Genomic DNA, 22,666 nt, shown 5'->3' on the forward strand with positions numbered 1-22,666 from the left:
ACCTTGCTGAGGTGCCGCCCCCTCGCCTGTCCCCGCCCTAGGCACGTGCCCTCAAGTGCCTAGTGGCAAATACGGCCCTGCTGACAGCACAGTGTGTCCTTGTACTATACTCAGGCACCACAGGAAGCAATATTTTCTAGCAGTCAGTCTTGTAGTCACTCATAAGGGCTGTAATGAGATGATGTCTGGCACTTTTCTAATTTCTGATGGCACAACTTTGGCCATATCCTCACTTCGAGCAATCAGCAATTGGCAACCCGATTCTGCAATTTTAACTGTGGTCCCTAAACACTTTCAATTTCAAATAGTACCACTCAGTTAATTTTTAACAATCAAGAAACAAACAAATTTCACAAACTGACCTCTTGTACCGTGTCGTCCCGTTACAGTGCTCCATGCTGATCCATGATTTCGGGGATCTCTTTAGTTCAATCCAATCTTTTTTGGAATTGTCAGAAAAGGCAGACTGAATGGCCAGAGGATAGATTTAATACACCTGTGGCAATAGATCTAAATGAAGAACAGGAGTTCAGAGAACACGAGATGTGTCCCAACAATTTTGTTCATGTTTTCTTCCTTAACTTCTGCAAGTCGCGGCCCTTTTTCGTTTTTGCGTTTTCATTTTTCGCTCCCCTACTTCCCAGAGCCATAAGTTTTTTATTTTTCTGTCAATATGGTCATGTGAGGGCTTATTTTTTGCGGGACGAGTTGTACTTTTGAACGACACCATTGGTTTTACCATATCTTTTACTAGAAAAAGTGCAGTGAAATTGCAAAAAAAGTGCAATCCCACACTTGTTTTTTGCTTGGCTTTTTTGCTAGGTTCATTAAATGGTAAAACTGACCTGCCATTGTGATTCTCTAGGTCATTACAAGTTCATAGACATCTAACATGTCTAGGTTATTTTTTATCCAAGTGGTGAAAAAAATTCAAAACTTTGCTTAAAAAAAAAAAGTGCCATTTTCCGATATCCGAAGTGTCTCCATTTTTCGTGATCTGGGGTCAGGTGAGGGCTTATTTTTTGCGTGCTGAGCTGACATTTTTAATGATACCATTTCGGTGCCGATACGTTCTTTTGATCGCCCAGTATTGCATTTTAATGCAATGTCACGGCGAACAAAAAAACGTAATTCTGGGGTTTCGGATTTTTTTCTCGCTACGCTGTTTAGCGATCAGGTTAATGCTTTTTTTTATTGATAGATCGGGCGATTCTGAACGCGGAGATACCAAATACGTGTAAGTTTTGTTTTTTTTTAATTGTTTTATTTAGGAAAGGGGGGTGATTTAAACTTTTATATTTTTTATATTTTTTTCATATTTTTAAAAACATTTTTTTTTTACTTATGCCATGCTTCAATAGCCTCCATAGGAGGCTATAAGCTGGCATAGCCTGATCGGCTCTGCTACATAGCAGCGATCATCAAATCGCTGCTATGTAGCTGAAATGCACGTGTGCTGTGAGCGCCGACCACAGGGGGGCGCTCACAGCAGGCCTGCATCAGTAACCATAGAGGTCTCAAGGACCTCTATGGTTACCTTCCTGATGCATCGCCGACCCCGGATCATGTGACGGGGGTCGGCGATGACATCATTTCCGGCCGCCCGGCCGGAAGCGCCGGTTAAATGCTGCTGTCTGCGTTTGACAGCGGCATTTAACAGGTTAATAGCGGCGGGTGAATAGCGATTTCACCCACCGCTATTGCGCGCACATGTCAGCTGTACAAAACATCTGATATGTCGTGACTTTGATGTGGGCTCACCGCCGGAGCCCAGATCAAAGGGGGAGACACGACATGCGCAGTACTAGTACGGCGCATGTCGTGAAAGGGTTAATACCTGTAAATGGCATGATTGATGCACATTATGTTTTCTATTCTCTCAAAACGACATTTTTTTTAGAAACATTGGAATAGATCAGTTATCTGTTATCACCATATAACCAAGGGGTGTAAAAGAAGTAAAATGCAAACTTTGTTGAGACCGAATACCGGTCAACAGCTTATGTATAACAGTCACTGTCGCTAGACATTCAGAGGTCAATATGGAAAGAACAGGACCCCAAATAATCTTTCTCTTCTTGTCCTGTCAGCTCAACTCATTTATTGTGTTTCTAAATCCCCGCAATTTTGCCCTAGGCAGGCTTCTTATGCAAAGCAGCAGAAAGTTCAAATAAATACCAGTGCAACATTTGGATATATATGGGACTAGATGGTGGCCCGATTGTAATGCATCGGGTATTCTAGAATATGTATTTATGTATGTACAGTATATAGCAGCCACATAGTATATAGCACAGGCCACGTAGTATATAGGAGCCATGTAGTATATAGCAGACAAATACTACGTGGCCTGTGCTATATACTATGTGGCTGCTATATACATACATACTGTAGAATACCCAATGCGTTAATACGTTAATACAGGCTACGCAATATATAATAGTGGCCACGCATTATATAAAACAGCCATGTACTATATAACACAGCCCACGCAGTATATAGCAGCCACGCAGTATATAACACAGGCGACGTAGTATATAACACAGGCCATGCAGTATATAACACTGGCCACATAATATATAGTACAGCCCACGCAGTATATAGCAGCCACATAGTATATAACACTGTCCTTGCAGTATATAGCAGCCACGTAGTATATAACACTGCCCACACAGTATATAACAGTGGCCACGTAAAAAATAGCACAGCCCATGCAGTATATAACACTGCCTATGTAGTATATAGCAGCCACGCTGTATCAAACACAGCCCACATAGTATACAGCAGTGTGGGCACCATATCCCTGTTAAAAAAATAATTAAAATAAAAAATAGTTATATACTCACCCCTGGGATCCAGCAAAGCGAGACTGCTAAGTCTTCTGGGTAATTTGGCAATGCATCACCGGGAACGGAAGATGGTGGCAGGCACGTGCTGCTCGGCGGACTACGGAGGGTGAGAATAGCAGGTTTTTTTTGTTTTTTTATTATTTTTAGCATTGCATTTTTTCTACTATTGATGCCGCATAGGCAGTAACAATAGTAAAAAGTTGGGGACACACGGAGTTAAAAGCAGCGGTCACGGAGTGCGTTACTTGCGGCATAACGCGGTCCGTTACCGCCGGCATTAACCCTGTGTGAGCGGTGACTGGAGGGGAGTATGCGGGCGCCGGGCACTGACTGCGGGGAGTAAGGAGTGGCCATTTTCTTCCAGACTGTGCCCGTCGCTGATTGGTCGTGGCTGTTTTGCGCGACCAATCAGCGACTTGGACTTCCATGACAGACAGAGGCCGCGACCAATGAATATCCATGACAGACAGACAGAAGGACAGACAGAAAGACGGAAGTGACCCTTAGACAATTATATAGTAGATTACAACCCAACTTCTGATTCATCTAATAACAAACAGCATAGTATAAAATGTTATACAGTATATTATATAATTCTTATTTTGTACAGTAAAGGAATGACAATAGGTATGCCTAGAGTGTAAATGATCATTTAATGTCTTGTATACCTTTGTTTGCTACATAACTACATTAATAGATACAATATATTAATATTGTAACATAAATAAAAAGCTTTCAGGCTGCAAGGATGGACACCCATGGTAGACAGCCACTGTGGAGGATAGTTGGGTGGCCTTCTTGCACTAGGAAAGTCAATGGAAGATATGACCATTTAACAGTTGACGTGGAGCAGATGAATTGCCAGCAGGAGCGAGCAGTGACTATTTTCCCCGGCATCAAATAGTTTCCCTGTGCCCAAACACTATATCAGGAAAATAACTTTTCTGCTTATTGTCACATACTAATTACCAAAATATGTATTTCGATTTGTCTGCTTGAATTCTCTTGTTTTAGGCTGTTTTAGATAACCGTATTCATATGTGTAATAAATTCAAATTAATTTATGGACAGCAAACCAAATGATTGATATTAAACCACTGCTGCCTGTACGACTAAGGAGATTGTATACACTTGTATTATAACAAAGTATTTTTATTTCCTTCTGTAGGTATTGCTGGGGATCATAAGAATCATTTTACTCCTGCTCAAGAAGAGGAATTTGAAAAGATTTACAAAGACTGTATGAAAGACATTAATTTTTCCTTTGCATAATGATATAGATAAGAAATTCTGGGTTAGGATGTCTCTACATCACATTTTAACTATTGCATTAAGAAATACCTAGGCAATCTGTAAAGTCGAAATATACAATATATTGGCATTGGAGAGTAAGAATTGTTTAGTTATTTACAATAGGATGTATGAAATTATTCAATAAAAATGTTTGTATCCATTTTAGTATAAAGCTTCCTTTTTTTAAACTCTTTGCGCTGGAGCCTGTTTTCGCTTTCGTGACCAGGCCAACTTTTACCATTCTGACCAGTGTCAATTAATGTGGTTATAAATCTGAACTCTTCAATGCAACCCAGTGATTCTGAGGATATTTTTTCGTGACATATTTTGCTTCACGATAGTGGTAACATTTGTTCAATATAACTTGTGATAATTTCTGAGCATATCGGAAATTTAGCAAAATTTTTTAAAATTTCACAATTTTAAAACTTTAATTTTTATGCCCTTAAATCACAGACTTATGTCACAAAAATAGATCATAAATAGCATTTCCCACATGTCTACTTTACAGCAGCACAATTTTTTAAACATAACCTTTTCTTGTTAGGAAATTAGAAGGGTTAAAAGTCGATCAGCAATTTCTCATTTTTGCATAAAAGGTACTAAACCATTTTTTTAGGGAACACGTCCGTCATATTTGAAGTGACTTGGAGGGGCCATATGACAGAAAATACCTAAAAGTGACAACATTCTAAAAATTGAACCCCTGATGTTCCTCAAAACTAGAGATGAGCGAATATTTCAATATTCGATTTGGATTACGTTCGCCGAATTTGCAATATTCGCATATTAATTTGTTGAATATTCTCTAACCATTACAGAACGCTATTCACATCAATGGGAGGCAAAAACAAACGAATGCACAACACCTTACAATGGCCCCAAATGCTGGCAAAACACACTTGAAAGGAGGGACAAACACCAGGAAAGTGGCGTCAATTCACCAACAGTACAAATTGCAGCATGGAACTGCAGCAATCAGCCAGACATTAGTTATCAGGATCTGGGACAGTATTTACAGCTTTCCAATGAACATTACAGTGAGACGAGATGGGTGAGGGATCCCTGATAACACATGCCACACCTCTACCTGCTTTCATGCTGAGCCACACTCATGTGGCACAAATATCAGTTTTCTAGACTACCAATGTCAGAAACATTTAAGGATAGTAACACGGGTGAGTTAGTGTGTTGAGTGAAAGGAAGTGGAGGCATGACGGTCTCGGAGGCCCACTGCTACAGGCAACACGAATGAAGGAGACCTAACCAGAAGTGTTCACATTTCCAAAAATTATTGGCATACGCCACCAAAGTGATCTCAATTTCAACATAGTAGAAATAATGGAATAGGGACCGACAGGTCTTTCACTACACCCAATCCAACAGATGAACACCTTACAAGGTGTTCACATTTAAAAAAATGAGGGACTTACACCACAGAAGTGGCATCAATTTCACCACAGTAGAAACAGTCTATTAGGGACCAACAGATCTTTCTCTACGCCCAATCCAACAGATGGACACCCAACTTGAAATGTTCACATTTTAAAAAATGGCCTGACACCACCGAAGTGGAATAACTTTCACGAGAATAGAAATAGGATAATTGGGAACGACACGTCTTCCACTACAGCTAGCTCAGCATATGTAGACCAATCATAACTGTTCACATTTCTACAAATTTGTGTTAACATCAGCAGCAGCAGCTTCAGCAGGCACATAAGCCACACTAAAGATATCACAGAGTGCAGTTACGTGACATTAATGCGTCACACTTAAAAATGCAATATCACATAGTCTGTACAGTCTGTGATTGGGGTGCAAAAGTCCTTGGAGATCCATGACTTGTTCATCATAATGAAAGTTAGGCGGTCTACACTTTCAGGGGACAGTTGGTTGTGCTTATCCATCAGGACATTACCAGCAACGCCGAAGACACGTTCTGAGAGAATGCTGGCTGCCAGGCATGACAAAACCTCCAAGGCATGTGAGGTGAGCTCATGCCACTCCTCCATTTTGGAAGACCAAAATGTGTAAGGGTCCAAACCCTCCCCAATGGTATTGATATTTAGTTCTAGATACTCCTGCGCCATCCTCTCCATTCATTCAGAACATGTAATACTTGGACTCTGTTGTGCTGGTGCCCGTGTTGGTCTAAAAAAGTGTCAAAAGGCTCACAGAAACTGCTTCTTCCACTTCCACCACTGCTGCTTGTGCTGCTGCTAATGTTTTGGCGTTGATGAATTGTTGGGTGGGAGGTTGGAAGTTGCTATGCAAAGTGTGCTTCACTGCTGTCTTGGGGAAATGCTCTCTTAAGATTGTATAAAAGCATGTTTCAATACTCCATCATTCAAGGGTCCCTTTCTAGGGTGGGAATCATCTGGCAAAATTTGGTTTTATAACGTGGATCTAATAAAGTGGCAACTGAGTAGTCCGCATTATCCCTAATCATTACTATATGGGGATCATGTTGCAGATAGTGCAGCAAGAAAGCAGTCAAATGTCGGGCTTTACCATGAGATCCGAGCCCATGCTGTGTTGGTGGCTATGCAACAACGAGGTCGTTTCCTCGGTCCACTCCCGCCAACCCTGAACAGCAGAGAGGGGAGGATTATTCTCTTCATCTGACAGTTGCTCCCCCATCACCTCTTCCTCCTCCATTTGTTCCTCGGATCTTGCACCTTTGATATCAGTTTGTTATCATCACCAGCCCCCCTCGATTGCAGTACTCCACCCTCTCTTGGCATCCACCTGTGTGATGACAGTCTTGAACTTCGAGACAATTTTATCCCTTCTGCAGCCTCCTCTGTTTCCTCCTCTTTTTCTGGGACCGCCATCTCCTCCCGCAGGCTATTCAAAGCCTGCTCCAGCATATATATGACCGGAACATTAATGCTGATGATGGCGTCATCAGCACAAACCATCTTAGTAGCCACTTCAAAGTCCTTAATCTGTGCCCACTCTGTAAATGTGATATGCGCCACCTCCGTACTGCGTTGGCCCAGGCTATGCGACATGACATACTGCATCAGGGCACGTTGCTGCTGCCACAGTTTTTGCAACATGTGCAGAGTGGGATTTCACCATGTCAGCACATCGCATATCAACCTATTAACTGGCATGGACAAAGACCTCTGTATCAATGCAATTCAATGAGCAAAGGGGTGAAAATGACAGAAATGAGCACACAGCTTACGTGCTTTCTGAAGCAGGTCACCCAGGCCAGGATAGTGGCTGAGAAAATGCTGCACCACCAGGTTGAGGATGTGAGCCATGCAAGGCACGTGTGTGAGCTTACCCCACCGTAGGGTCACAACAAGGTTCACTCAGTTATCGGACACGCCCATCCCTGGATGCAGGTTCAGTGGAGACAGCCATTGATTAAACTCTCAACCTGGAGAGTTGTCCACAACTCTTCAGCTGTATGACTGCGATTTCCAAGGCATATTAATTGTAATACTGCCTGATTGCAGTTAGCCCTGGCTGCGCAGTACGGAGGTGGTTGGGATTCGCTCTGCACTGTTGGAATGCGTGTCTCGTTAAGACAGAGGTTGAGGGCACAGGTGGAGGCCCTAGAGGAGGCAGAAGCAGTGGAGGAAGTGTTAAATGTAGAGGTTTGTACTGCAAGCCTTGGGGATTCCAAGACTTGAGGAAAACCGCTGTCCCTACAGCCACCAGAGTCACCAAGTGACCAGTCAGCGAGATGTAATGCCCTTGGCCATGCTTACTCGTCCAAGTTTCTGCAGTGAAATTCACCCTGGCAGACAGAGAATTAGTGAAGGAATGGGTAATGTTGCCTGCAACATGCTTGTGTAGCGCAGGCACAGCTTTAGAAAAGTAATGGCAACTGTGCAATTGATACTGGGGGACTGCGACGGACATCAGCTTTTGGAAACTGTCCTTATCTACCAGGCATAAGGGCAGCATTTCCGTGGCCAACAGATTGGAAATGGTGGGATTCAACCTCTTAGCTTTGTCATGCGTAGGAGGAAACAATCTTTTAGGTGACCACAACTGCGGAACCGTGGGCTGGCTGCAGTGCTGAGAGAAGACGGAGTATAATGAACCGGACAAATTACTGAACTGTGAGAGTGGTGCAGGCAGAGATGTTGCGGTTGATTGAGAAACTTGTGGTGTGCTCGTTCTCTGAGATCAGTCAAAAACAGCAGGCATGTCCTCTTCCATTACAGCTGACGACAGGCTCTCAGTCAGTGTGACTGGAGCGACTAAAGAACCCGAGGATCTGCATTCGAAAACATGCCTCTCAACAATTGGCACGGTAACAGAGGAAGACGAAGAAGCAGCAGATGCCGTTGAAGGGGCAGCTGATGTTTGTTGAGGTCCTATGGTCCACATTTTTGCGCATTAGGATTCCCACAGTAAAGCATGTTGATAGCGCATGTGAAGGTTCATATATGTAGTGAAAAAAACACAAAAATTTAGCTTAATTTAAGTTGGTATACATGCAGAAGTCAAATGCATGTTAACATTGGCCACAAAACACATAAAACCTACAAGAGAAAAAGTGAGCAAAAAACCCTGCTTCAACATATTCATTAATGATCTGGTAGAAGGTTTACACAGTAAAATATCGATATTTGCAGATGATACAAAACTATGTAAAGCAGTTAATACAAGAGAATATAGTATTCTGCTACAGATGGATCTGGATAAGTTGGAAACTTGGGCTGAAAGGTGGCAGATGAGGTTTAACAATGATAAATGTAAGGTTATACACATGGGAAGAAGGAATCAATATCACCATTACACACTGAATGGGAAACCACTGGGTAAATCTGACAGGGAGAAGGACTTGGGGATCCTAGTTAATGATAAACTTACCTGGAGCAGCCAGTGCCAGGCAGCAGCTGCCAAGGCAAACAGGATCATGGGGTGCATTAAAAGAGGTCTGGATACACATGATGAGAGCATTATACTGCCTCTGTACAAATCCCTAGTTAGACCGCACATGGAGTACTGTGTCCAGTTTTGGGCACCGGTGCTCAGGAAGGATATAATGGAACTAGAGAGAGTACAAAGGAGGGCAACAAAATTAATGAAGGGGATGGGAGAACTACAATACCCAGATAGATTAGCGAAATTAGGATTATTTAGTCTAGAAAAAAGACGACTGAGGGGCGATCTAATAACCATGTATAAGTATATAAGGGGACAATACAAATATCTCGCTGAGGATCTGTTTATACCAAGGAAGGTGACGGGCACAAGGGGGCATTCTTTGCGTCTGGAGGAGAGAAGGTTTTTCCACCAACATAGAAGAGGATTCTTTACTGTTAGGGCAGTGAGAATCTGGAATTGCTTGCCTGAGGAGGTGGTGATGGCAAACTCAGTCGAGGGGTTCAAGAGAGGCCTGGATGTCTTCCTGGAGCAAAACAATATTGTATCATACAATTAGGTTCTGTAGAAGGACGTAGATCTGGGGATTTATTATGATGAAATATAGGCTGAACTGGATGGACAAATGTATTTTTTCGGCCTTACTAACTATGTTACTATGTAACTAAGTAAAAAAGCAAAAGTGTATTTAAATAACAGAGTTTTTAGTAATACTGTTTTTTGATTAAAAAAAATAGCACAAAAGCCATCCCACCACATCAAGGTAAGTCTGATCGGGACAGTCCTACATTGTCTAATATTAAAACCTTACCATGTGTTAATATTGACCTCAGTGTGAATAAGGGCAGACAAAAGGACTGGGCCCAACCAGTGAAACACCAGACTGGGGAAGCCTTATATACAATTTTCAGCTCAGGAGAGGGGAAGGCAACTCCCTGGCTTGCACAGAATGCAACAATACAGAGAAAAAAACATAAAAATTAGTAATATATGTATATATAAAAATATATGTAATAGTCAAATTATTGCACTTTTTACCTCATCTCAGATTTTTTTGCAAAGCTGGCAGATTACGTGAGTTGGCTCATCCTTTGCAGTGTCAAAAAAGGCCGAGGCTAGGCAACCCTTGCCACCTCTGCAAGCTGCAGTCTTGCTGACGCTGCTAGTCACAGTCACAGTTGTGGCTGGGGATGCATTGCTCGTCATGGCTACACACTAAGTTTCTGTGATGTACAGCGCATCGTAACCTCTTTGTCTTCCTCCTCAGATGACCTACTCAACTGTTTGCATCTATGTTCACTCCAAATGGGATCTAACACCTCATCATCATCATCCTCTGTGTTATCACAATCCTCGTGTTTGGAGTCACCCTCCTCCTCTTCTTGCCCTGACAGCACAGTGCAGTCCACTTGAGCCTTAGATAACTGAGTCTCATCAGAATCACCTCCCCCCAGCTGAATTTCAGCGGCATTAAATTCCAAGTTGAAATATGGTGTGTTGTATCCTGTTATTCACAAAAAAAAAGAAGTGTTTGAGTGTGGATGAGGCCTATATGAAAAAGAAGCTATGCTACAAACAATTTGAAAGTCTTGTCCCCTACTGTATGACACTAGGAACAGAAGAATTTTTGTGTGGCCTATGGATTAGGCCTCTATAACACACTAGATTCTACAAACGATTTTAAAGTCAGGTCCCCTACTGTATGACACTAGGAACAGAATAATGTTTTGTCGCCTACGGATAAGGCCTCTATAACATACTAGATACTGCTAACATGCTAGATACTGCAAACTATTTTAAAGTCCGGTCCCCTACTGTAAAACACATGGAACAGAAGAATTTGTTGTGGCCTATCCATCAGGCCTCTATATCAAACTAGATGCTGCAAACTATATTAAAGTCAGGTACCCTACTGTATGATATTATCAACAGAAGATTTTTTTGTGGCCTATGGATCAGGCCACTATAAAACACTAGATGCTACAAGCTATTTTAATGTCAGTTGTTTTGCTGTATGGCACTAGGAACAGATTTATTTTTTGTGACCTATGGATCTGGCCTCTATAACACACTAGATACTACAAATAGTGATGAGCGAGCACTAAAATGCTCGGGTGCTCGTTGCTCGGGTCGAGCAGATTGGAATACTCAGGTACTCGGCCACAACAACGAGCCCAATGTAAGTCTATGGGAAACCTGAGTATTTTTACCACGATCCCCCCCAACCCGGGGTCCTTTTAAGGTCTAAAAATGTCTGAAAATGATGGAAACACTGCTAAAATGACACAGGGACATCATGGGGATCGCCCCTGGAAGCATTCCTGACTCCTAGTTAACAGCTTTATTCAATTCTTTCAGAGATTCATGCCATTTTTCCCAGTGCCACAAAAAACACATTAAAACAAAACCAAAACAGATTTTGTTGGTAAATACGTCAAGGTACATCCTTTGCAGGTTAATGACTTGCCTGTAAGGTCAAATATTTACCCCAGACCAAAACTTTCCTCCCCCACTTAGGCTTAGTTCAGACGCAGTGTTTGTGAAGCGTTTTTCAACTTTAACATTGCTTTCACTTACCACTACAAATGCATTCAGTGGGAAATGTCATTGTAACATTTAACAACCCTAGCTGCCATGTGGTGTGTGACACACAAGCAGACCCATCTTGTTTCATTTATGAAGGAGGGACTCTTAAAGTCACAGAGCCTATTTTTACTGGTGCATCAGGCGGCATTAATCTTCTTAAAGGGCCATTATGAAACAGTGGGTCTCCTAAGCTATTGTAGCCTATGCTGTGAGTGGATGGGCTGCCACGAATTACGATGCACCACAATACCCCTACCATAAAATGTCCAGAGGGGACTCCTGAAAAAGTGTTGCATTGAATTCAAGGCCTGCCCTGCTACCAATTCATATGCACCCCAGTAGGCCTTTGAACCCACATACTGGATGGGCCCATGAAAATCTACTTCACAATATGCATTTTGTACTCCCGTACTCCTTTGTTTTACACATTGGCAGCAAAGCCAGCCCTGCTGCATAGTTATATGCACCCCATTACGCCTTGGAACCCACATACTGGATGGGCCCCTGAAAATCCACTTCACAATATGCATTTTGTACTCCCGTACTCCTTTGTTTTACACATTGGCAGCAAGGCCAGCCCTGCTGCATAGTCAGTCATATGCACCCCATTATGCCTTGGAACCCACATACTGGAAGGGCCCATGAAAATCCACTTCACTATATGCATTTTGTATTCCCGTACTCCTTTGTTTTACACATTGGCAGCAAGGCCAGCCCTGCTGCATAGTCAGTCATATGCACCCCATTACGCTTTTGAACCCACATACTGGAAGGGCCCATGAAAATCCACTTCACAATATGCATTTTGTACTCCTTACTCTTTTGTTTTACACACTGGCAGCAAGGCCAGTCCTGCTGTATAGTCAGTCATATGAACCCTATTACGCCTTGGAACCCACAAACTGGATGTTCCAATGAAAGTCCACTTCACAATATGCATTTTGTACTCCTGTACTCCTTTGTGTTACACATTGGCAGCAAGGCCAGTCCTGCTGCATAATCATATGCAACCCATTACGCCTTTGAACCCGCATACTGGAAGGGCCCATGAAAATCCACTTCACAATATGCATTTTGTACTCCTGTATTCCTTTGTTTTACACATTGGCAGCAACTCCAACCCTGTTGCTTAGTCATACGAACCCCATCAGGCCTTGGAATGCACATACTGGAAGGGCCCATGAAAATCCACTTCACAATATGCATTTTGTAATCCCTCCCATACTCCTTTGTGTTACACATTGGCAGCAAGGCCAGCCCTGCTGCATAGTCAGCCATATGAACCCCATTAGGCCTTGGAAGCCACATACTGGATGGGCGCATGAATATCCACTTCACAATATGCATTTTGTACTTCCGTACTCCTTTCTTTTACACATTGGCAGCAAGGCCAGCTCTGCTACATAGTCAGTCATATGCACCCCATTAAGCCTTTGAACCCACATACTGGATGGGTCCATGAAAATCCACTCATATTTTTTAATGGTATGATGGTTCCCTCTTTGCAGAATTATTTACAGGAGAGTTTGGCAATTTTATTTGCCATGTTTTTAACATTAAGGTTCAGATACAGCTTTAAAAAAAGGCTAATACTTGCAATACAAAGCAATTTTGTTGCAAACTACAAAATTCAAGGAATAGTATGATTGAATAGTGTGAGTGCGTACACTTTTGTATATGTTAACATACACAGTTTAGTAAGTACATATAAAGATTAAATACGTATAGTGATTACGTATATATGAAGATTAACTACATACAGTATACTTAGATGATCACCAAGAGGCATTTAAGCATCATCCATCTGGAATATCAGAGAAGCAACACCAAGACAGAGATCCCCTGGGAGAACCTGGGCATCCCCAATTATGCAGGTATCATCACACTGTACATGTACAGGTACCCTAGTTTTGGCATCTGTCTTAGTCATGTTTCTCTGGTCTTATTGTTGTGAATTCTGCTCTTGGGTTCCCTCCAGTGGTTGTTGGTGGGAATGGAGTTGTCTCTGACTCGCAGTCCTGGCCAGGTGTATCGGATAATTACAATTCTGACTGGGATATTTAGGTGTGCAGGATCCTTTAGCCCTTTCCAGTTGTCAATGTTTCTTTGGAAGTGTTGGATATCTGCCTGGCCTCTCCTGCTTATCTGCCAGTTCAGCAAAGATACGTGTCTGTTTCTTTTCCTGTGGCACACATGCAGTGTGCTTATTTTCAGTACTGTCCGTTTGTTTTTCTTTTGTCCAGATTAGACTGTGTCTGTGTTTTCTCAGTCTGATTGGTTTCACTGGAGTTGCAGATATGCGCTCCTACATCTTTAGTTAGATGTAGGAAGTTTTTTGTATATTCTGCTGTGGATTTTTTGAAGGGTTTTAATACTGACCGCACAGAACTCTGTCCTATTCTGTCCTATCTAGCTAGAGTGGCCTCCTGGGCTAAATCCTGTTTTTTTCTGCCTGTGTATGTTTTTTCCTCTCCGACTCACCGCCAATATTTGTGGGGGGCTGTCTATCCTTTGGGGATTTGCTCTGAGGCAAGATAGTATTCCGATTTCCATCTTTAGGGGTATTTAGTCCTCCGGCTATGACGAGGTGTCTAGGTGTGTTAGGTACACTCCACGGCTACTTCTAGTTGCGGTGTTAAGTTCAGGGTTGCGGTCAGTATAGTGGCCACTTTCTCCAGTGAAAGTTCTCATGCAGCTCCAAGGTCACCGGATCATAACAGTACAACTGGCCAACAATGAGTTAAATGCATCTCAGAAGAAGGGAAGGAAGCTTTTGAGCCATTTTTTTTTCTCCAGTCTGTTTTGTGTTCTCTTCCCTCTTAATATCTGGGTGGCTGAGGAGCCTGGTGCAAGCATGAATGTTCAGGAATTAGCTTCTCGTGTAGACCAGCTTGCTGCTCGGGTGCAAGGTATTTCTGATTATATTGTTCAGACTCCTGCTTTAGAACCGAAGATTCCTACTCCTGATTTCTTTTCTGGTGACAAGTCTAAATTTTTGAGTTTTAAAAACAACTATAAACCGTTTTTTGACCTGAGACCTCGATCCTCTGATGATTCCATTCAGCAGGTAAAAATCGTAATCTCCCTGCTGCATGGCGACCCGCAGGATTGGGCGTTTTCCCTGGAATCTGGGAATCCGGCTTTTCTTAATATTGACTCCTTTTTTTAGGCTTTAGGACTATTATATGATGAACCTAATTCTGTGGATCAAGCTGAGAAGACCTTGTTGGCCCTGTCTCAGGGTCAAGAGGCGGCAGAATTGTATTGTCAGAAATTCAGAAAATGGTCTGTATTGACTAAATGGAATAATGATGCTTTGGCGGCAATTTTCAGAAGGGGGCTTTCTGAATCCGTTAAAGATGTTATGGTGGGGTTTCCCACGCCTTCCGGTCTGAGTGATTCTATGTCTCTGGCCATTCAGATTGACCGACACCTGCGGGAGTGCAGAACTGTGCGCGCTGTGGCGTTATCCTCAGAGCAAATTCGTGAGCCTATGCAGTGTGATAGAATTCTGTCTAGAACGGAACGACAAGGTTTCAGACGTCAAAATAGGTTGTCATTTCTGTCTGCCCTAAGCGGACAAAGAGGATCGCCAGTTCAATTACCATCAGTACTGTACAACCTAAATTTCTGTTATCTGTGTCCTTGATCTGCTCATTGTCATCATTTTCTGTCATGGCGTTTGTGGATTCAGGCGCTGCCTTGAATTTAATGGATTTTTAGTTTGCCAAGCGTTGTGGTTTTCCTTTGCAGCCTTTGCAGAACCCTATTCTTTTAAGGGGCATTGATGCTACACCCTTGGCTAAAAATAAGCCCCAGTTTTGGACACAGGTGACCATGCGCATGGCGCCAGTCCATCAGGAAGATTGTCGATTTCTGGTGTTGCATAACTTGCATGATGTTATCGTGCTGGGTTTTCCATGGTTGCAGGTACATAATCCTGTGTTGGACTGGAAGTCCATGTCTGTGACTAGTTGGGGTTGTCAGGGGGTTCATAATGATGTTCCTTTGATGTCAATCTCCTCTTCTTCACCTTCTGAGATTCCAGAGCTTTTGTCTGATTTTCAGGATGTATTCGATGAGCCCAAGTCCAGTTTTCTTCCACCGCAAAGGGACTGTGATTGTGCTATTGACTTGATTCCAGGCTGTAAGTTTCCTAAGGGTCGACTTTTTAATCTATCTGTGCCTGAACATACCGCCATGCGGAGCTATATTAAGGAGTCTTTGGAGAAAGGGCACATTCGGCCATCTTCTTCACCGTTGGGAGCGGGGTTCTTTTTTGTTGCTAAAAAAGATGGTTCTTTGAGACCCTGTATAGATTATCGCCTCTTGAATAAAATCACGGTCAAGTTTCAATACCCTTTACCTTTGCTTTCCGATTTGTTTGCTAGGATTAAGGGAGCTAGTTGGTTTACCAAGATTGACCTTCGAGGGGCATATAATCTTGTTCGTATTAAGCAGGGTGATGAATGGAAAACTGCGTTTAACACGCCCGAAGGCCATTTTGAATACCTTGTGATGCCATTCGGACTCTCTAATGCTCCATCTGTTTTTCAGTCCTTCATGCATGATATCTTCCGGACTTATCTTGATAAATTCTTGATTGTATATTTGGACGATATTTTGATTTTTTCTGATGATTGGGAGTCTCATGTGCAACAGGTCAGGATGGTATTTCAGATCCTTCATGACAATGCCCTGTTTGGGAAAGGGTCTAAGTGTCTCTTTGGGGTGCAGAAAGTCTCTTTTTTGGGCTTCATTTTTTCTCCTTCGTCTATAGAGATGGATCCGGTTAAGGTTCAGGCCATTCATGATTGGATTCAGCCCACATCCGTGAAGAGCCTTCAGAAATTTTGGGGTTTTGCAAATGTTTATCGCCGTTTTATTGCTAATTTTTCCAGCATGGTTAAACCCTTGACCGATTTGACGAAGAAGGGCGCTGACGTGGCAAATTGGTCCTCTGCGGCTGTCTCTGCCTTTCAGGAGCTTAAACGTCGATTTACTTCTGCTCCAGTGTTGCGCCAACCGGATGTTTCTCTTCCGTTTCAGGTTGAGGTTGACGCTTCTGAGATTGGGGCAGGGGCCGTTTTGTCTCAGAGGGATCCTGTTGGTTCCTTAATGAAACCATATGCCTTCTTTTCCCGTAAGTTTTCGCCTGCTGAACGCACTTATGATGTCGGCAATGGGGAGTTGTTGGCTATGAAGTGGGCATTTGAGGAGTGGCGACATTGGCTTGAGGGAGCTAAGCACCGTATTGTGGTCTTGACCGATCATAAGAATTTGATTTACCTCGAGTCTGCTAAACGGCTGAATCCTAGACAGGCTCGATGGTCCTTGTTTTTTTCCCGTTTTGATTTCGTGGTCTCGTACCTTCCGGGTTCTAAGAATATTAAGGCTGATGCCCTCTCTAGGAGTTTTTTGCCTGATTCTCCTGAGGTCTTAGAGCCGGTCGGTATTCTGAAAGAAGGGGTGGTCCTTTCTGCCATTTCCCCTGATTTACGACGGGTTCTTCAGGAATTTCAGGTTGACAAACCTGACCGCTGTCCTGTGGGGAAATTGTTTGTTCCTGACAGATGGACTAGTAGAGTGATTTCTGAGGTTCACTGTTCCGTGTTGGCCAGTCATCCTGGCATTTTTGGTACCAGAGATTTGGTTGGTAGGTCCTTTTGGTGGCCTTCATTGTCACGTGATGTGCGTTCTTTTGTGCAGTCCTGTGGGACTTGTGCGCGGGCCAAGCCTTGTTGCTCCCGTGCTAGTGGGTTGCTTTTGCCATTGCCAGTCCCTGAGAGGCCCTGGACACATATTTTGATGGATTTTATTTCTGATCTTCCGGTCTCCCAGAAGATGTCTGTTATCTGGGTTGTTTGTGACCGGTTCTCTAAGATGGTTCATTTGGTGCCTTTGCATAAATTGCCTTCCTCTTCTGATTTGGTTCCGTTGTTCTTTCAGCATGTGGTTCGTTTGCATGGTATTCCGGAGAATATTGTTTCCGACAGAGGTTCCCAGTTTGATTCTAGGTTTTGGCGGACCTTTTGTGCTAGGCTGGGCATTGATTTGTCTTTTTCTTCTGCATTTCATCCTCAGACAAAAGGCAAGACCGAGCGTACTAATCAGACCTTGGAGACTTATTTGAGATGCTTTGTGTCTGCTGATCAGGATGATTGGGTGGCCTTCTTGCCATTGGCCGAGTTTGCCCTTAATAATCGGGCTAGTTCTGCTACCTTGGTTTCACCTTTCTTTTGTAATTTTGGTTTTCATCCTCGTTTTTCTTCAGGGCAGGTTGAGCCTTCTGACTGTCCTGGTGTGGATTCTCTGGTGGACAGGTTGCAGCAGATTTGGGCTCATGTGGTGGACAAGTTGGTGTTGTCTAAAGAGGAGGCTCAACGTTTTGCTAATCGTCGTCGGTGTGTTGGTTCCCGGCTTCGGGTTGGGGATCTGGTCTGGTTGTCTTCCCATCATGTTCCTATGAAGGTTTCTTCTCCTAAGTTTAAACCTAAGTTTATTGGTCCTTATAGGATTTCTGAGATTATTAATCCGGTGTCTTTTCGACTGGAGCTTCCGGCCTCTTTTGCTATCCATAATGTCTTCCATAGATCTCTGTTGTGGAAATATGTGGAGCCCGTTGTTCCCTCTGCTGATCCTCCGGCCCCTGTGTTAGTTGATGGGGAGTTGGAATATGTTGTTGAGAAGATTTTGGATTCCCGTTTTTCGAGGCGGAAGCTTCAGTACCTGGTCAAATGGAAGGGTTATGGCCAGGAGGATAATTCTTGGGTTTTTGCCTCTGATGTCCATGCTGCTGATTTGGTCCGTGCCTTTCATCTGGCTCATCCTGATCGTCCTGGGGGCCCTGGTGAGGGTTCGGTGACCCCTCCTCAAGGGGGGGTACTGTTGTGAATTCTGCTCTAGGGTTCTCTCCAGTGGTTGTTGGTGGGAATGCCGGTGTCTCTGACTCGCAGTCCTGGCCAGGTGTATCGGATAATTACAATTCTGACTGGGATATTTAGGTGTGCAGGATCCTTTAGCCCTTGCAGTTGTCAATGTTTCTTTGGAAGTGTTGGATCTCTGCTGCCTGGCCTCTCCTGCTTATCTGCCAGTTCAGCAAAGATAAGTGTCTGTTTCTTTTCCTGTGGCACACATGCAGTGTGCTTATTTTTAGTACTGTTTGTTTGTTTTTCTTTTGTCCAGATTAGACTGTGTCTGTGTTTTCTCAGTCTGATTGGTTTCACTGGAGTTGCAGATATATGCTCCTACATCTTTAGTTAGATGTAGGAAGTTTTTTGTATATTCTGCTGTGGATTTTTTGTAGGGTTTTAATACTGACCGCACAGAACTCTGTCCTATTCTGTCCTATCTAGCTAGAGTGGCCTGCTGTGCTAAATCCTGTTTTTTTTTGCCTGTGTATGTTTTTTCCTCTCCAACTCACCGCCAATATTTGTGGGGGGCTGTCTATCCTTTGGGGATTTGCTCTGAGGCAAGATAGTATTCCTATTTCCATCTTTAGGGGTATTTAGTCCTCCGGCTGTGACGAGGTGTCTAGGTGTGTTAGGTACACTCCACGGCTATTTCTAGTTGCGGTGTTAAGTTCAGGGTTGCGGTCAGTATAGTGGCCACTTTCTCCAGTGAAAGTTCTCATGCAGCTCCAAGGTCACCAGATCATAACATCTTATATAGTGATTTACACTATATAGTAACTCTAGTTTCACCCACACCTTCAAGTGGCCACTTTTTAAGGTTGGATGAAACTGAGATATCATGGAGTCATCAGACGAGGGGCCATAAAACCCTAGAAAATAAAAGCCACAAGGATTTAAATCAAACCACCACAGGCATAGTGTCACGGGGTTACCACGACAGAGAGGTTCCAGAGAACCGCAGGGCTCTGGGCCTCGTTCACACATAGTGAACAGAAGCTCTTCTCCTGTATTTTGACCTGGCTGCTTTGTGCCAGCAGTGCAGGAGTTAACCTTACTTGCTAAGTTGCTGTGAGCTTGGTCTCTCAGCTGAAGGTGATTTTGCAATCTCCTCCTCTATATAGACCCAGTCCTAACTACAGCTAGCGTCAGTGATCACTTCTGCTGCCTGGCTTGGAGGTTGAAGGAGAGTGATATTTGGAGCTTGGAGGATTATTACAGAGATTGGTGTCTGCGGTTTTGGTTGCATGATAAACCTGTTTTCCTTCCTAGTTTTCTCCCTCTCTTCCCTTCTATGTGTACCCTCTGTGGTTGTGTGAGTATTTGGTGAGTTTGAGACTTTTAGTTACCCTGTCTGTATATCTTGTTTATTGTTGTGTTTATACACTGGTGCAGTCCTCCTTCCTGGGGGGGAGAGGGGGCCACTTATAGGGCCTGCACAGGAGACAGGGATACGCTGGCGGCTCGGGCCTCCTAACCATCATAGGAACCCCCGAGATAAGGGAAAGCCAGGGCCCCATTAAAGTGGTAGGGACAGGTGCGGGTCCCAGTACGCCATCCTGCCCCTTTAACACCGCTTACGGCGTGACACATAGTTTCAGTAAATGTTAATGTTTTACAATGACAAACAGCAAACATATAGAGGCTTAGAACTGTTTGTGAAGTGAATAAACAAACATTTCTCAAGATTGTGTCACTGTGAGCATTGTCAGTCACATTTTTAACTGTTTTACAAGAAATGCAGCTATGTGATTGTCAGAATGCATTCGGCATACAGAATTTTAATCTGGATTCCAAATCACCATTGGTAGATTTGCCATTTGTACATTTGAAGCAGCCAAAGTTATGGCTCTTAAGGAGAGAAAGTAATATAGTGGACAAAGAAATATTTTTAATGAACTACTGAGCCATACTAACGACTTTGCTTTATCAAATTTATATGAAGTGTATTGTGTTCAATGTGATCAACCAGGCAACACAAAAAGGAGCTTTTTAAGTGAGCTCTTTAAGGTACACAAATGTTATGATGAAGTCTTTGCCAACAAGGATGTGGTTTCACCAATGGGGGCTACCTTTTCTAAAAATATACTATTGCCATCACAGCCCCCCTTGCCCAAACTTTACCGATCTATAACAGTACAGAGCAAGTTCACCCTGGAGATATAGTGGCAGTTAAAGAAGAGACATTGCAGGAGACAGAGTTAAGAAGTAGGCCCAATGTAGTGTCATGCCCAATTCCCCAAAGTGGGTTCCTGTTTTTTATTAAGAAAATTGTGCCATCACAGCTCCGTGCCCAAAATTCACCGTACAGAGCACGTTCACCCTGGTCATCTAGTGGCAGGTAAAGAATATATTGCAGGAGACAGAGTTAAGAAGTAGGCCCAATGTAGAGGTGTGGGTCTCTTAGACTTGTAATGGAGTACCTGGCCTGGCAAACATTTGCTCATAGGTGGTTAATTTTTAAAAAATTTTGCGTTTGGATCCTAGACACCCTTTCCCAAAAATTGACTTTCTGTAGCAGCATGGAACACGTGAACCCTGGTGTTCTAGTCGTGGAATATGAGGAGACATTGCTGAAGGCCTCATTAAAACCTAGGCCCAATGAAAAGGAATGTGTCTCCTACAGTAGTAATGCCCATACACTAAGTGCATGGGCTGACAGCCTGACAAACATTTCCCCATGAGGGGGGCAATTTTTCTTAAAAAAATAGTGTACGGGCATCATAAACACCTTGCAAAACTGTAAATTGGTTTCCTACACAGTTGCTGCTGGGAAGGTGCAGGTTTGTAGTAAAAATATGGCGGACAAATCGTTGGATGAAGTGATCAGGAAAAGGGGCATTGTGATGACAGGAATAGAAACGTACATGATTAATAACAGCTGTGGCTATGGGAGGTATGAGATCCAGGATACAACCTACAATGATTAGTCGTTTAGCCACCACCAATTACCAGAATGTGTTTCATGCCCATCAGAAGATCGGTGTAACAGATGCGCGTGTTTGACTTAGACTAAAAAATGCCAGTCAAGAATATGTTGGTAAGCCAAAGACGCACGTGTCTGTCTAAAGGGCAAAGTGCAACATGTTCATGAGATGCTGAATTATAGAAAGCAGATCAGTGTTGGAGGAAAACCAAACAAACTGATGGCTGCTTGTGAAAAACTAAGTTTACAGAGGAGTGCACGAGGAGGGGGACAAGGTGGTTCTTCTCCTTTCCAGAATAGTGGCGGCACAGAGAGACTCCACACATGTAGTTTCTTTGAAGGGAAAGGATGGGTCGGAGCATACTGGTTGTGGGGCAATTTTGGAGGTGATGACGGAGTATTATTCGGATCTTTCTAAATCGCGGGTACAACCAACGATGGAGGTGGATGTATTTCTGGCAGAGGTTCAGCTTCTTAGACTTTCTACGGTTGATCAGGGACTTCTTGAAGAGCTATTTAATTTGGAGGAGCTTGACGCCGCACTGGACTCTATGCCTAATGATAAAACCCCAGGGGTGGATGATATCTCAGGGGAGGTGTAAATAAAATGTAAAGAGGTATTCCTTCCCGCTTTGTTGGAGGTGTATGCTGCTGGTCTGTTGAAATGAAAGCATTTCAAGCTTTAGGTTGCCTGATGAGTTTGAAAGTGCATTTCCTTCATTCCCACCTTGACAACTTTCCTGAAAATTTGGGAGCTGTGAGTGAAGATCAAGGTGAACGATTTCACCAGGACATTAAAGAGATGGAAAGATGAAACCATGGAAGATGGAGCATTACAATGATGGCAGACTACTGCTGGATGCTTCAGAGAGACATTCCAGATGCTACTCACAAGTAGTGTTGAGCATTCCGATACCGCAAGTATCGGGTATCGGCCGATATTTGCGGTATCGGAATTCCGATACCGAATTCCGATACTCCCCGCGTATCGGATACCAGAATCGGAAGTTCCCAGAATTCAAACTGCATGCAGCAGCCAATGAGGAATGAATGGAAGTGTGGGCACATCCTGTTTAGCATGGTGGGCATGTAAGTACTGGCAAGACTGTGATTGGCTGATAAAATGATGTCACTCTGCACTATAAAAAACGCTGCCGCCATTTTGCGCTCACTCTGCTGTGATTTCAGTTAGGGACAGGACGCTGTGTTCTAACTGAGGGCCAGTTGAGATAGCTAATTGCTTT

At 43.3% G+C, this 22,666-nt stretch overlaps 1 protein-coding gene across 2 annotated transcripts in view; it reads left to right on the plus strand.

Moving 5' to 3' along the window:
• LOC138651725 (3-beta-hydroxysteroid sulfotransferase-like) overlaps positions 1–4,302 on the plus strand; it is a 126,852-nt gene extending 122,550 nt beyond the window's left edge. For both annotated transcript variants that reach the window (XM_069742148.1, XM_069742147.1), the window contains one exon: positions 4,018–4,302. In XM_069742148.1, the coding sequence (XP_069598249.1) occupies positions 4,018–4,121 (104 nt within the window). In that variant the 3' untranslated portion in view covers positions 4,122–4,302. The remainder of the gene's footprint in view (positions 1–4,017) is intronic.
• Positions 4,303–22,666: the final 18,364 nt, after the last annotated feature.

The sequence above is a fragment of the Ranitomeya imitator genome, chromosome 10 (assembly GCF_032444005.1).
Source record: "Ranitomeya imitator isolate aRanImi1 chromosome 10, aRanImi1.pri, whole genome shotgun sequence".
Lineage (NCBI taxonomy): Eukaryota > Metazoa > Chordata > Amphibia > Anura > Dendrobatidae > Ranitomeya > Ranitomeya imitator.